This window comes from Podarcis filfolensis, assembly GCF_964270895.1.
Source record: "Podarcis filfolensis genome assembly, chromosome: 14".
NCBI classification, from domain to species: Eukaryota; Metazoa; Chordata; class Lepidosauria; order Squamata; family Lacertidae; genus Podarcis; species Podarcis filfolensis.
The window spans coordinates 52,765,431-52,781,859 of record NC_139616.1 but is presented as its reverse complement, the minus strand read 5'-3'; the positions used below and the strand labels follow the sequence as shown (position 1 = coordinate 52,781,859).

General features: G+C 42.4%; 2 protein-coding genes across 2 annotated transcripts; both read right to left on the bottom strand.

The window, feature by feature from the left end:
- Nucleotides 1-3,648: 3,648 nt before the first annotated feature.
- On the bottom strand, nt 3,649-7,956 carry LOC310748731 (vomeronasal type-2 receptor 26-like; the record flags this gene model as incomplete). Its single annotated transcript, XM_083584578.1, has 5 exons — nt 3,649-4,550; nt 5,148-5,274; nt 5,935-6,162; nt 6,460-7,320; nt 7,795-7,956. The coding sequence occupies 5 exons, from the start codon at nt 7,954-7,956 to the stop codon at nt 3,649-3,651; spliced, it is 2,280 nt and encodes a 759-aa protein (XP_083440704.1).
- A 3,266-nt stretch (nt 7,957-11,222) lies between these two features.
- Nucleotides 11,223-15,876, bottom strand: LOC310749221 (vomeronasal type-2 receptor 26-like). The gene is made up of 2 exons (XM_083585850.1): nt 15,621-15,876; nt 11,223-12,238 (listed from the first exon to the last, which is right to left on the bottom strand). Exons 1-2 carry the CDS (start codon nt 15,745-15,747, stop codon nt 11,337-11,339), a joined length of 1,029 nt encoding a protein of 342 aa, XP_083441976.1. The 5' UTR covers nt 15,748-15,876; the 3' UTR covers nt 11,223-11,336.
- Nucleotides 15,877-16,429: the final 553 nt, after the last annotated feature.

The following is a 16,429-nucleotide window of genomic DNA, read 5'->3' as shown; positions in this document are numbered from 1 at the left end:
AGAGGATATATCCCAGTAAGTCCAGGTTAGCTCTGCCAAGAAGAATAGAATAGAATAGACTTTATTTGCATAGCCAACAGGCCATTGCATCGAAGGACAGACAGAAACAAAAATACATTACGGAAATAGTTATCATAAAATAATCTCAGTACTTAAAACTTGGCAGAGGTAATGATAATAATAATAATAAGATCCTAGGCGACGACACTGATGTCATTCAGACAGCAGCTCTCAGTCTCATTGCTCTCTCGACAAACCTGGCAACCTTCTCTGTTGTCGAGCTGCTCTGGACGGCTAGGAGTGAGAACAACTTGGCTTCACAAGAGCGGCCCGGGATGGCAGATAGTAGCGGCGTGATGGTCTCGTCCCTGAGATCTTTATACAGGGAGCAGGACAAGAGAACGTGTGACACAGTCTCCACGTAACCAGCTCCACAGGGGCAGAGCCGGTTCTCGAATGAAATTTTTTGATATCTACCTTCAAGAACAGCTGATGGTAACATATTTAGTCTGGCCAGTGTAAAGGCCCGTCTAAGTTTTGGAATGGTTAAGGTAGACAAATAAGGTGCCTGAAAATCAAAGTGGGAGGGGGGCAGATAAGCGTACCAAGCACTAAATTTCTTAATATAGGCCAGATTATTCTGTTGCTCAATATCCTTCATGCGCTGGTCAGTAACGGTTTTTGCCTTTGGTAGACCCATTTTCAGGAGATGCTGTGCTTGGAGGCCACATGTTTTTGATGCACTACTTTGGACCACCGACTTCTATGAGCATCTCGTGCTACTAGAGGTAGTAGTCCAGATGGGTTTAAGTTTAAGCGAAGCCAATAGTTGAATGTTCTTAGCCAGGTCTGGGTTTCGACGGAGAGGAGGCCAGTCTCCAGCTGTAGGGCCGCATTTGGCTCTGCCAAGAAGTGAAATTATGTTCACCCACAAATCATAACAGAATTGTTAGGGGATCCCTATTCCTCTGCCAGAGCAATCAATCTCTATGAGTAACTCTGGGGATTGTAGGTTTCAAATGAAGGGCCAGTTAACACTAGATTTATCCTATACATTTTATAATTAGCAACTTTATCCAATGGTGCTCAAGTAGGTTGGAGCAAAGAATAACTGTTTCCAGAAAGGAAACAAAATCAAAACCCTGTGCTGCTATTGTAATAAATTTGACTTCATTGAAACAGCAGGATAACTTCCTGGCTAGGAAAGATGATGATGAAGATGATGATGAAGAGAAAGGCCTCGTTGCCCAATATGCAGTAAATTAAGCAGCTGAACCTACAGTACTTCATAATAATTTTCCTGTTTAGTGACTGCACACCCAAACTTTTTCCCACCTATTTCCTGCTTCTTCAAACAGTCTCGTTTCACCTGAGCACTGGAATTGTTTCTGGGGTTCACATGACGTGAATCCAAGCTCCATTAGCACATCAGTTCCCATCACCCTTGAAAGCAAAGAAAGGGCAGTATCTGGCAAGAAGGTTAAAAGAGGAATAGTATACCCTCCAAGTCTCCTGATTTTCCAGGGACAGTTCCATAATTCCAAAAGCCATCATGGCTTCTGATTTGATCCTGGATTGTCCCTATTTCCCAAGCCAGTTCTGCCAGCACCAACTCGAAGGATAAGCCAGGGCTTGTCCTGAGTGGTGGCAACAGTGGAGGTGGCTAGGAAGCCGCCTCTTGCCTCTCCATGGCTGCCGCAGCTGGCCTCCTCCCTTGGGCAGCACATAGCAGCTGCTGGGGAGCAGGTGGGAAGGAGAGGCTGTCGCTGCCCAGGCCAACCCCGCAAGACGCACTGACTTTGAGGGGCAGGCGGAGGGCAGGGCTCCCCTGGGTGGGGAGAAAGGGGAAGGAGAGCAGAGGGGAGCACAAGGAGTCTTGATTTTGTTTAATAACAAAAATGTTTTGTTCATCCACATCTAATCTTGTCCCTTTCTAACATTTATTTTTGGGTGTGTGCTTTTCTTTTGAGGATGCCCAAATACCTTGATTCTAAATCTCCATTTTGTCCAGGAAAGCATAAAAAGTAAAGGTAAAGGTACCCCTGCCCGTACGGGCCAGTCTTGACAGACTCTAGGGTTGTGCGCTCATCTCGCTCTATAGGCCGGGAGCCAGCGCTGTCCGCAGACACTTCCAGGTCACGTGACTTATATAGAACCCTGCACTATGTACCGAAGCTTTGTCTACTACTTAGGGCTGCCATACATCCGGGTTTTCCCACCCAAACTCATCCAGGAATTGGGCAGCGAAATGGCATCCGGGCTGATTTCCACTGAATTGGCAAAAATATCTGTTGTTGTTGTTTAGTCGTGTCCGACTCTTCGTGACCCCATGGACCAGAGCACTTGTTTTTAGCATACAGCCTGTTAACATTTTCAACATTTTCAAGCACTTAGTATTCAAACTTCAATTAAAGCCAGGAGGAGATGTCATGACAAAAGATCTTTTCAAATAAGGAACTGAGAGCAACCAGGGAGACTGAAGGAAATGGTAAAAATATTTAATGGACTTCAAAGAAGACCTACACACCCCAGACCCATGGCCATGGAAGGTGGGAACTAGCATCATAATCTCTCTTCCAGGATTTTCCTATGATTTATTGGGGTAAACACTCACAAATTATTTTTGATTGCCAAGTATAATTTGTTAAATGTGTTCTTTGCAGTTCTGGTACATTTTATTCCTAAGGCATGGACCACATGACAGCCCCATGTACGTTTTCTTGAATTTCATTAAAGAAAGAAGACAGGACAAATGGTGCAATAAAGATTTGTTGTTGTTTAGTCGTTTAGTCGTGTCCGACTCTTCGTGACCCCATGGACCAGAGCATGCCAGGCACTTCTGTCCTCCACTGCCTCCCGCAGTTTGATCAAACTCATGCTGGTAGCTTCAAGAACTCCATCCAACCATCTCATCCTCTGTCGTCCCCTTCTCCTTGTGCCCTCCATCTTTCCCAACATCAGGGTCTTTTCCAGGGAGTCTTCTCTTCTCATGAGGTGGCCAAAGTATTGGAGCCTCAGCTTCACGATCTGTCCTTCCAGTGAGCACTCAGGGCTGATTTCCTTAAGAATGGATACGTTTGATCTTCTTGCAGTCCATGGGACTCTCAAGAGTCTCCTCCAGCACCATAATTCAAAAGCATCCATTCTTCAGCGAATACCTAATTGACTTCAACTGACAATTCAGAATATGAGTAATTAATGACTTCACTGTGACTGTGGTTTTACTGCATATAATTGATGTTCGTGAAACTGAGGATTTATGTCTTTATGTCCTAAGATTTTATACTTTTATGGCAGGATGCATGGTTGGTTTGAGATGAGAAAGCCTGAGTAACAGAATGCAGGCCTGGCCTCTGACGCTGCCATCAGGATTTGAGATGCCTTTCACTCCTAATTTATTCCCAACATGAATTGAGCTATATGGGGATGAGAAAAACCCTGAATAGAAGAATCAGCTTTGGGTCATATTCCAAGCTCTCTGGAAAACAACAAAATATAAGTAGGAATGGGGGTATTTGTGGCACATTGACTGAGTCAAGAACCATGCTGACAGGGGTTTCCCTAAGCAAATACGCATAGCCAAATTCTCTCGAGATCTCTATCATCAGCATTTGTCTAGATGCATAATGAAGAGATGTGCATACTCTTTCATTTTGCTTTTCTTATGATCTGCTCCCTGTCGTTCAGCTCAGGCCTCAGCAGAATGATGTAGCATTTCGGAGAAAAGATGCAACCCAGTAATCCAGCACCGGATGATAAGATGGAGAAGATCTCCACAGCCACCATGTATTTCCCTTTAGTGCTTAGGTAAGTTGGGAGAAATGATAACCAAACACTGCAAAATGCCAACATGCTGAAGGTGATGAACTTGGCTTCATTGAAACTATCTGGCAACCTCCTGGCTAGAAAAGCCACAAAGAAGCTGACAAAGGCTAGCCAGCTCATATAGCCCAAGACACAGTAAAACATGGTAACTGATCCCTCATTACATTCCAGGATGATTTTCCCTTTCAATGAGTGTGTGTCCCTATCTGGGAATGGAGGGGAAGTGCTTAACCACAGAGCACAAATTCCGGTTTGAATGGAGGTGCAGGAAAGGACAAGAGCATTGGCCGGCCCTTTCCCTACCCATCTTCTCACCCTGGATCCTGGTTCCGTTGCCATGAATGCTAGAACCACAGTGATGGTTTTGGCCAAAATGCTGGAAAGGGCCACCGAGAAAATGATGCCAAAGGCTGCTTGTCGGAGAAGGCAGACCACCTTTCTGGGCTGACCAATGAAGAGCAAGGAGCAGAGGAAGCAGAGAAGGAGGGAGATGAGGAGGACGTAGGTGAGGCTCCGGTTGTTGGCTTTGATGATGGGAGTGTCCTTGTGCTTCACAAAAGTTCCAAGTACTAAAAGAGTGATTAAAGAGAAAGAAATGGCAAAGATAGCTAAAACGAATCCTAAAGTTTCTTTGTAAGAGAGGAAACTTGGAACCCTGGGAATGCACTGAGTTTGGCCCTTGTTTGCATACTTGTCATCAGGACAATTGGCACAAACATCCACATCTGAAAAAGAGAAAAAACAATTTTAATACTTCAAGATATTGACAAACATCCATCAAATGGAATCTGTTGTAGCAGCCAATGAAAGAGTGTCTTAAAAAAATACTCTTTAAAAACTTGATGTTTTTAACTTGAGCTGGTGGACTGAAGTGACTGATTGATTCTCTGTACACCAGGAAATTCCTGATTAAATCATGGTTTATGCTTTCTGTTTAAATAGTTTCCTTAAATGCAATGCAATGAATATTATTATAATTCTGACTGTTTCCATTTGATTTGTTTTGAAGAACCTTGATCTGCATGCACATAAGGTGGCTGCAAACATTCCAGTCTTGGTTCAGGCCTGGTTTAAACAGTTCATTTTTTTGTTGTTAAATAAAATAAATAAAAAGAACAGTCATCTTGCTGAAGCTACAGAAGTCCGTATCTTGATAGTTCTAGGAACCTGACCATTTGAAAGTCCCATTAGCCTTAAACACTCAAACAGCCTCTTATTGCCACATTCACTTGCAAACCTTTACATATGTTTTAAACTTCAGTGCATACAAGCATTGCATCCTATGCATATTAAGTTTATATCTTTAACATCATGCTCCCTACCCTTTTTGTCAGAAATCATGCCTTCTGGACATGGAGCACAATCATAGCAGCAGAACTTCTCTCCCTCCTTCTTTTTCCTGCTGTAACCAGGATAGCAGTTGTCATTGCACACAGAAAGAGGCAACACCTGCATGAAATAATAAAAGAGAGATTAGCAATAAGAGAGTAAGGCTGGATCTTGACACATCCAAGAATGTTATTATCATTGTTTTTATGCAGGCAGGGCTTTTATCAGCAGGAACTAAATGCAACTCAGTTCCGGCACCTCTCATGTGGGCAACATTGCCATTGTAAGAGAACAAGGGAGGTGTTCCTAGTGAGTTCTGGCACCTCTTTTTCTAGGAAAATAGCACTGTATGCAGGGAACTGTGTGATGATTTTTATTGTGATGTTTTTATGGTGAAATCACTTTAAGATATTTTATGAGAGACTTGTCAGAAAAGGATCAGAATGGACTGATCAGTGATGATTTCTTTGGCCATAGCAAGCCCCTAACCCCACCCAAGACACACAAGTCTTTGTTGTTGTTGCAGCAAGCACCAAAAAGGACACACCTGGGAGAAATTAACCCCCTTTATTTTTCAGAATTCACTTCATGAAATAACAGGAGAGACTGTGGCATTTTAGCAGAATCAAGGCTAGGGTGCAATAAGATATTTAAATTGCATTAAAATTTGCTTATATGACGAGGTTTTGACTCAAGATACTCCAAATGATGTTACTCTGGAGACAGATATTCTTATGCTTTGTTTTAAAGAAGAATTAAGGATCTACAATGATATCTCACCTGATTAAATCTTTGATGCCAGACAATTTGGCCATCATAAATGGTTAACTGTTTGCCTGGAGGAGCCCGAGGTTCCAGTCTTCCAATTTTGACTCTGACCACCGACCCATTAGGGAACATTTTCCAGTTTGTAACATCAAAGACTGTAACTAATTCTCTATTGTCATTGAAGCACACAGTGTCTCCAACGCTGTTATTGAATACAATATGCCTTAGAAAGTGATGGATCTGGATTCAAAGAGAAGGGAAAAGTAGACATGATAACATCCCTTTTTAAAGCTGTGATTTCACTACATTTGTCTTTGATTCTGATTGTTTCTGATTCTGAATAATTTTTAAAACCCACTATATCATTATGTGGTTATTACTTACCTAAGCAAATTTGAAAAGAACAGCACCACAAAAAGATTTTTTTGGTATGGAATTGTTTTATAGAATCTTAGATATCATTTTCACCTCTGCATGGAAACCTGCCATACTTTTAAATGAATGATTTTTTAATATATATAAAGAAATTGTAATTACCTGCCATGGCTGCACATTCTGAAATTTCAATCTCCTGCCTTCTGCCATTTTTCTATGCTTGGAACGGGATTCATATATGGCATGCAAAGCATGGGCCACAATATGGACCGCATTGTAAACACTGTAGCTGTGGCCTGTCATTTCCATTTCAAATAAGATTCCAGGAATGTTCTCCAGCTTCTCCTCCCCAGTGCAGGTTTTCTCCTCCTTTTTTTCTACCTCCTTGGACATTTTTAATGAACAGCTGAATGCCTGTTCCCAGAAGTCCTGAATAAAACCGTCCCTTTTGTTCCAGGAAGGTCTGATCTTTTGAATGAACTCTTGGAATCCTAATGGCTGATTTGAGTGAACTGTGAAGGATATGGAACCATGGAAAGTCTGCATTTCCCAAATCTTCTGAACAGACAGTGATTCAAAATCCCAGTGGGATGTAACAACCCACACTTTCCCCAGAGGAGGCAGTGCCATAAAGGGTGCTAGAAAGAGTAATACTCTCAATACTTGAAAGGATGGAGGCTCTCCATAAACAAATAACACGTTGGCATTTCTCTGGATGATAGTTACGTAGGTTTCCCAGTGTTGTACAAGCAAACGTATCAGCTCATCCACATAATTCCATTTTGGTATTCTTATGGTGAAGGCATAACAGATACCATTTTCATCAAGCATTGGCACCATGGTCTGCAAAAACTGGTCCCCTTTGTCATTATCCACAGCAAAGAGCCCAACCCATGTCCATTTGAAATGCTGAAATAACTGCACAGCTCCCATGTATTGTTTGGCTTCATTTGGGACCATATGGTACAAAAAAGGGAAATGTGTTCTATCATCATGTGATGGTAAAAATGACCCATAAGTGAGCTGAAATGAAAATGGTAATAATTTTGCTGATTAAGATATTTTATTTTGGAATTACGGAATTGCAATGGGCTCGGCAACTCATGTAGCCCGACACTGTGTTTGATGCTAGAAATTTAAAATTTCCCAACCCACCATTAAGCCTGCATTTATCCAATTTGCATATCAACATAGCAGGAGGAACTTGGTCAAAAGCACTTCTAAAATCAAGAAGTTATGCCTAAAGTGTGAAAAATTTATACAGTGGTACCTCGGGTTACAGATGCTTCAGGTTACAGACTCTGCTAACCCAGAAATAATACCTCGGGTTAAGTACTTTGCTTCAGGATAAGAACAGAACTTGCGCGGCGGCAGCGGGAGGCCCCATTAGCTAAAGTGGTGCTTCAGGTTAAGAACAGTTTCAGGTTAAGAACGGACTTCCAGAATGAATTCAGTTCTTAACCCGAGGTACCACTGTACATCATGCACACAGCTTACCTGTGGAGTTTTCTTGCTTGCTGAAACGATGGCCACATTGGCAGAGATCTCAGAAATGCATCCTCCAATGAGAGTTATCAAGATGTTCTGGTTGTGACATCTGTAGTTGGGGACAAACATCTGTTGTGTGGAAAGCAGACTGAGTGTGGCCTTATAAGTCATTCGTGCAGTATAGTAGCTGTCCAGGATGTGGAAACCCAGAGAGATATTTGACAAGATTGCAGGATTTTCATTGATCTCTTTGACAGCAAATGTTAAGGCCAGGATGTGCTGGTAGTTCTTAGGCACTGAACTAGGAGAGGATTACAACTCCTTAATAAAAAAGCAATATTTGTACCAAGAGCAACAACAAAATGTATTGTACTTATTGTCATTGTTCAGCTGAGTGTTTTCAAGACAGGTTTACCTTAAACCCTAAAAGATAATGACATAAAAAAAATTGACAATTGAAGTAGACATTTTTCCCATTAAGAACAAAATGGTCTAAATAAATTGGGATCATTCTCATGCTCAAAGATTCCTCCCTGAAATTGTTTTTGTCATTCTCTTACATCCAACACCAATGATCAGTCCATGGTATATGGGAAAATGTGTGTTAGGGTTATATCAAACATTAACATACTCAGATTAAATGCTTTCAGAACAACAGCCATGATTAATTAGGTTTATTAATTTCAACAAGTGGAGCAATGGATACAGCTTGGGGTGGGTGGGTGTGCATTGGATTAGGATGACTCCTGTATCCCAGGCCATATCATGCTGATGGACAAAGCCAGGCTGCTTGCCCCTTCCGTGTCCATCCTGAGCTGTAGCAGCATGGAATCCTACAATGTATTGCTGTATATAAGTTTTCTGATATATCTCTGTAATAAAGCACTAGAACCGATTGCTCTGGAATTTTGTGCATTTTTCTTTGCAATCCCTGCAAGTGGCTCCTTCAGAGAATCAGTCAATGTTTCTCCCTGGTCTGTATTTGGACCTGCGGGACAGAGCAGACCCCTTCAGTCAAACCAGGTGTCCCCCATCCTATATTTGTGTTGCTGTTTATTCCTGCCTAAGTGTGGAACCTTACATTTGTTCTTACTGAAAATCATTTTGTTAGTTTTGGTACAGTTCTGCAATCTGTTAATGTAACCTTCAGTAGCAATTCTTTCTGCTGACATACTAGCTACCCCCCTAGTTTGGTGTCATCTGCAAATTTGATTAGCATCCCCTCTATTCCTTCACCCAAGTCATTCATAAAGATGTTAAGCAACACTGGGCCCAGGACACCACCCTGCAACATCACACTGGTCACTTTTTTCCAGAAGGATGAGGAACCATCATTGAGCACTCTTTGGGAATGGTAAGCAACCAGCTAGGAATCTACCTAATGTTGTCTAGCCCACATTTCACTTGTCAAAAGCCTTATTGAAGTCAAAATATGCTACATCCACAGCATTCCTGCTGATCCACCAAGCTTATAATGTTAATTTAAAAAGTAAATAAGATTCACCTGGAAGGTCTTAGTTTTGAGAAACCCATGCTGGCTGTTAATAATCACAGCATCCTTTTCTAAGTGCCCATAACAGACAATAAATTAATTCTTACTGAAGCACAGTGTTGCTTTATAATGTGTGCTCCATTACTATGGCCTGAACATTTTATAGGAGAAGAATAAAATAAATGAAATAATGCCTTACATGGGTTCATCAATCATTATCTGTGAAGGCTGTTCTGTAAAAGAGAGGTTATTGTAGAGGAAAAAGACCTGAGAAACAATTCCCCCAATGACCAGGTCGCCCGGCTGGTAAAAATTATGAGGAATAGGAAGAGGATCATCAAAGATGCTGCAGTTAATAGAATGTGTCTTGCACACAGTATGACAAAGCAGTAACAGCAGAAACACCATAACCAACACAATCCTATGGAAAAAACTTTGCCTCCCAACATAGACTGTCATGTTTTGCCTCAATCTTCTTATCTGTTTTGCTACAAACTCCCTTGAATGGTGCCAAATGGTGGTGCTACACTGATTTACACCAGAGCATGGCATTTTAGGGACTGCATGAACTATAGCCTGGTTTTGTATTTAGTAATGGCTCTGTGATCATCAGTGTTCCTGAAGAGGGTGTTCTATTTCTCCCTTCACTCCCCCTCCCCCCAAAAAACCTGCTGAGTGCCAGGTATGTAAAAAATGATGAAGAACAGAGTATATTTTGGGGGTTAAAATCATGGCAGAATCATCTGGTGGGAAGCAGACCCTAACCTGCACAGGGAAAATGATGATGCAGGTGAATGACAGAGCCCTACCTGTGTCCAGATCCACTGGTCATCAACACAAGGGTTTTATATCTTTCTTTCTTGTTCTGATTCTGTCTGATGGTCTTGCCAATGACATACATTGTGTAAGAGGATGGAAACCAGTAATTTTGACAATGAGAGGTGTGATGATAATTTCCCCTGAGTGTTGATGTTCCTTGAAATTGCATCATGAGCAATTGAAGAAGTAGGGTTTTTTCTATCTGAACTCTACAACTATTTTTTTCTTCCTTGAATGAAATGCAGTTGATTGCACTTAGCTAGGAAGACTTCTTTGTCCCTGACTGGAAATAAATTATCACACATGGCTCACACACATTTGGCATACACCACCACAATCATCATCTTTACCTAGCCTTCTCCATAAAGTTCCCAGGTGAGCTGTACACACACACACACACTGTCAAAAGTCTGGGCTTAAAGCAATGGGCACCCAGGTGGTGGCTGCAGACACCCAGGGTGTCATCAGTGCCTCCCATGGAGCCCATAATTTTTCCAATTCTGATGGTTTATGACATTTGTTTGCATAATGCACAAGAATATCTAAACTAGCAATTTTGGCATAGATAGGTGTTATTATAATTTCCCTTGTGTGCTGATGACATTTGAAGTTGCATAATGAATGGCAAAAGTTTTCCTTCCTTTTCTCTTTTGAACTCTACAACAATTATTTTCTTCTTTGAGATATATGTAGTCAGTGGCACTTGATGAGGAAGTTGAAGGCCGCTTTTGTCCTAGAGAGAGGTTGTTGTTATTACTAAATTTGTTGCCTGCATCACACCCTAAATTCCAGGGGTGCCAACTTGAATAAAATAGGGGGGCAGGTAAGCCCCACCCCACATAATTGGTCACAAGAAGTGGCGCACTCACAGCATTTGAATGGCAGTGCCCATCGTCCTGAGGGGGCCTGGACCCCTCAAATATTTTTTGATCAATCTATGTTTTCGGCAATTATGCACAGTTTCTGGCCCGGATTTATAAATCTGGATCAGACTCTATAGGGTCCAAACTAACCCAAACCTGATTTCCCTGCCCTGCATCTACATCCAGATCATGATCATGATCATGATCCAGAAAATAGAGTTCCCCAGTCTGGAGGTGGTCAAGAATAAGAAACCAACACAGAGGAAACTAATGAGACACAAATTTATTCAAAGATCAAGATCAGAGGTTAGAGTGAATGATATCCCAGGACAACTCAAGCTCTAAGATATGGACACACACACACACACACACACACACTATTTTCTTCCCCTTATTAGGCTTTCCTTGTTGTTCAGGTCAGACCTCAGCACAATGATGTAGTATTTAGGGGAAAAGATGCAACCCAGTAACCCAGCACTGGAGGACAAGATGGAGAAGACCTCCACGGCTACCATGTATTTCCCTTTGGTGCTCAGGTAGGTTGGAACAAAGGTCAGCCAAACACTGCAGAAAACCAACATGCTAAACGTGATAAATTTGGCCTCGTTAAAACTGTCAGGTAACTTTCTGGCCAGGAAAGCCACAAGGAAACTCACAAGGGCCAGAAAACCCATATAACCCAAAGCACAATAAAACATGGCAGCTGAACCTTCATTGCATTCCAGGATGATCTCACTCTTCAGTGACTGCATGTCTGTTTCTGGGAATGGAGGGGAAGCACTTAGCCAAAGGGTGCAAATGCCAGCTTGAAGGAAAGAGCAGGAAAAGACCACACAATTGGCCAGCCCCTTCCCCACCCATCTCCTCATTCTGGATCCTGGCTTGGTTGCCATGAATGCTAGAACCACAGTGATGGTTTTGGCCAGAATACTGGAAAGGGCCACTGAGAAGACGATGCTGAAAGTCATTTGTCGGAAGAGGCAGGTCCCTTTTCCAGGCTGACCAATGAAGAGCAAGGAGCAGAGGAAGCAGAGAAGGAGGGAGATGAGGAGGAGGTAGGTGAGGCTGCGGTTGTTGGCTTTGACAATGGGAGTGTCCTTGTGCTTCACAAAAGTCGCCAGCACAAAGGTGGTGATCAGGGAGAAAGCCAGAGCGGAGACAGCTAAGCTGAGCCCTAACTTTTCTTGGTAGGAGAGGTAGCTCAGCCCCCTTGGAATACACCCTGTTTGGTCCTGGTTTGGGTAGTTTTCTTCTGCGCACTTGACACAGGCATCCATATCTGGAGGGTGGAGGAACAATTTAAAATGTCAAGATGATGACCTATGTACATCTCCTGAAAGAATCAGTTATGGCAGGCAGTGAAATTCTTCTCCTTCATCTCCTTTCCCCCTTTCTTTTCCTTTCTGTGGGTTTCCTTTGCTCTGGGACTGGGAAAATGAAAGCTCCCAGGTGAGAGCTAGAAGGTCCCCCACTTCCTGAGTGGGACCAGAGTCAAGAGCAGCTTTGGAGGGAGGACTCGGCATTCTATCTCTAGCTCTCCGTTTTTATGTAGAGTGGCTTCTTTTGTATTATTGTATTGTGAAAAAGCTTTGATAAAATCTTATTTTAAAAAGAAATGAAAGTGCTTTTTGTGTTCATGCAGTTGCATGTCACTGCCCCAATCCCTCCTCCATTTCTTGTATAATAAAACACACGGACACCAATATTTTGGGTTGATGGGATAATTAAGGCCACAACTTTATTGGTTACAGATGTGAGCAGTATTGGAAGGCATTGGAACTGAACTGACTATATCTGACTCCTGCCCACCATGCAGGTAGTCAGTCTCCTAAGGGTCAACCACCACAAGGGGGAGCCCTGTTGATGTACATCAGCTACGAGCTGCCCCAGGGTTCCCGTTGGGGTCGTGGCATGGCCCTAGCCCTAGTTGAGGGCTTCGGATAAGATCCACACCCCAGGATCCCTTTAATGGAATACCCTTAAAGAGGAGGAACAGGTGAAGGCCACAACCTCCCCTCCAAAAACCAGGTTTTACCAATGCCTAACTGCCAAACCTTACAAAGTTGTGACAATTGCTACGAGGCAGGCAAAAACCACATGGCAGGTGCCAATTTGCCAAGTGGAAAAATTCCTATCTGGCACCCTCAACAGGCGACCAACCATGGTACATAGCAAGGCCAAATTGTGAACATATGAAAATAGGGCAGGGGGGTGGGAGATCCGATGAAGGAGGAGGTAAGGAGAGGGAGTTCCCTGGCCATGTGGTGGTTCAAATAGGGTAAGCCATGCCCCCCTGTCAACTGGATTGGTCGGCCGGGGAGGCGTGATGCAGCCGGGACTCCCAGTGATGCGGGTGGCTTTGCCATACCCCCTGTTGTTCACAGGGAGTACACAAGGCCTGCCTCTGGGAAGAGGAGCAGCCATCTTTGACCAACTGAACAACATAGGACACTTGTGATTTCAGTGAGAATGTTTGGATGATGTTGAACTGGTCTACTAGATTGTTTTTCCGTGAGATAGTAAATTCTGCTCTCATTGAAAACCATGAATACACTAGGCTGTTATCCTATTCCAATACTTTATTATTATTATTATTATTATTGTTGTTGTTGTTGTTGTTGTTGTTGTTGTTGTTGTTGTTGTTGTTATTATTATTATTATTATTATTATTATTATTATTATTATTATTTTGTTGTGGCTGTTCCTGTTCCTGTTGTTGAAAGTTTCCATAAATTAAACTGTATTCCATGGGGAAAGGAAAGTTTGCTGAAATTTCTGGAGATGTGCAGAGCTTTTGTTGCACTTATTTATTTTTCTGGTTACTGGGGTTTTTAGATGTACTTTCCTTTATTCTACAACCCTTCCCACATGCCCATGCTTTCTGAATACCCATGATACCCTCAGCTGAGCTTTGTTTGAGATACCCCATGATTCACCTGACAGCTGTTCATTTTGACTCAAATATTTTTACTTCCGAAGAAACCAGAGCTGAAATACATTTCTTAAGGTAAAAGGAAGAACTTGTTTTTAGCATACAGCCTGTTAACATTTTCAACATTTTCAAGCACTTAGTATTCAAACTTCAATTAAAGCCAGGAGGAGATGTCATGACAAAAGATCTTTTCAAATAAGGAACTGAGAGCAACCAGGGAGACTGAAGGAAATGGTAAAAATATTTAATGGACTTCAAAGAAGACCTACACACCCCAGACCCATGGCCATGGAAGGTGGGAACTAGCATCATAATCTCTCTTCCAGGATTTTCCTATGATTTATTGGGGTAAACACTCACAAATTATTTTTGATTGCCAAGTATAATTTGTTAAATGTGTTCTTTGCAGTTCTGGTACATTTTATTCCTAAGGCATGGACCACATGACAGCCCCATGTACGTTTTCTTGAATTTCATTAAAGAAAGAAGACAGGACAAATGGTGCAATAAAGATTTGTTGTTGTTTAGTCGTTTAGTCGTGTCCGACTCTTCGTGACCCCATGGACCAGAGCACGCCAGGCACTTCTGTCCTCCACTGCCTCCCGCAGTTTGATCAAACTCATGCTGGTAGCTTCAAGAACTCCATCCAACCATCTCATCCTCTGTCGTCCCCTTCTCCTTGTGCCCTCCATCTTTCCCAACATCAGGGTCTTTTCCAGGGAGTCTTCTCTTCTCATGAGGTGGCCAAAGTATTGGAGCCTCAGCTTCACGATCTGTCCTTCCAGTGAGCACTCAGGGCTGATTTCCTTAAGAATGGATATGTTTGATCTTCTTGCAGTCCATGGGACTCTCAAGAGTCTCCTCCAGCACCATAATTCAAAAGCATCAATTCTTCGGCGATCAGCCTTTTTTATGGTCCAGCTCTCACTTCCATACATCACTACTGGGAAAACCATAGCTTTTACTATACGGACCTTTGTTGGCAAGGTGATGTCTCTACTTTTTAATAAAGATAAAGATAGGTGGAGCTGAAATTAAAGTGAAAATCTACAGATGAATTAAAGTAATTTCCATTGTTCTCATTGGGAACCAAGCACAACCAACTTAGTCTGGATGCAACACACCCATCTAGATCTAGAAATACCAAGAGTAGGAATAGGCTCCTCTAGCCACACAAATCTGTTTGTGCCTTGAGGACTCCAATGCTCCTTAGCCTTGGAAGTCTGTTGGCCTTTTGGAAATGCTCAGTCATTTGACAAATGACATTGCTGTTGTGTGTGCTTCTAAAGATACCTTCGTTTTATTTCTTTAAAGTAATATATATATAGTGTTAAATTTTATTCTGCATATATTATTTCCCTTTTTTGATCCTCAAAACCCATTTAAGGTGTTTAGACTGAGAGACAGTAACTGACATAAGGTCACAGTGCTCTCTTTTTGAAACTATTGGAGAAAAGAATGTTACTTGTTTGATGCTCTTTAAAATATGTATTGCAAAATATATTTAAAGGAATACACTATTTTCAAAGGAGGAAATAGCAAACAAGTCATATTAAATATACATCATTATTTCTCTGTACATATTGCCTCCTACCCAGTACTTTCTTTTTCAGGGGGTACGCAGTGTTGGCACTTCTTTTGGCTATTGTTAAAAAGTGTGGCACATATTGCAACAGCTTCATGTTGAGTACCGTCACCTATTTTTCTAGAAAAAAAGCAGTGCTCCTACCCTTCTGGTTAGAGATGGTCCCTTCTGGACATGGAACACAATCATAGCTGCAGAATTTCTCTCCCTCCTTCTTTTTCCTGCTGTACCCAGGATAGCAGTTGTCATTGCACACAGAAACTGGCAGCATCTGCACCAAAACAAGAAAGGAAGATTAGCAAGAGCATATTATCCGTCATTCGACTGTCGCATGATTAGGATTACGTGCTGAGGAAAGTGAGCATGGAGCAGTCAGATGTTCCAGCTTTCCTCCACATGTTGAGGGCTGGATACCTGTAGCAGGGAGTGTCCTCTACATTTATCCTTTTTCAGAACAGTTTTAGGACCCTGCATTCAGAGCTCAACACCCGGAGGGAGACAGGGATGGTCCTGATGGAGAGGTGACAGTCAACATCTCCCCCTGTCAGATCACTCCACTTGTGTGAGGAGCGAACGCCTGAAGAGGGCTGGCATGCTGAGTCCCAAGGATGTGGAATCCTAGCTGGCTTCAGAAGGAAGCCTGGGCTGACCTGAATAAAGCATTGCAGAGAGGTTTATGGAGGCTAATCATATTCTCTACCTCTTTCCAATGTCATAGCTCAGCTGCCACCTGTGCACTGAACAAATGCCACCTGAAAGAAAGGTGCCATCCCATCTTCCCCCCAGAATGAGAGTAAGGGTTGGGTCAGGGGGGTATTGTTTTTGCTTGTTATTTTGGTATTACCAAGGAAGGGCAGGATAGAAATGTAACCAATAATAATCATTCCTGGGGAGAAAATGCCAGGATGGGGGGGGCATGTGGCCGTGAAGGTGCTTCTCTTCATGCCTCAGGT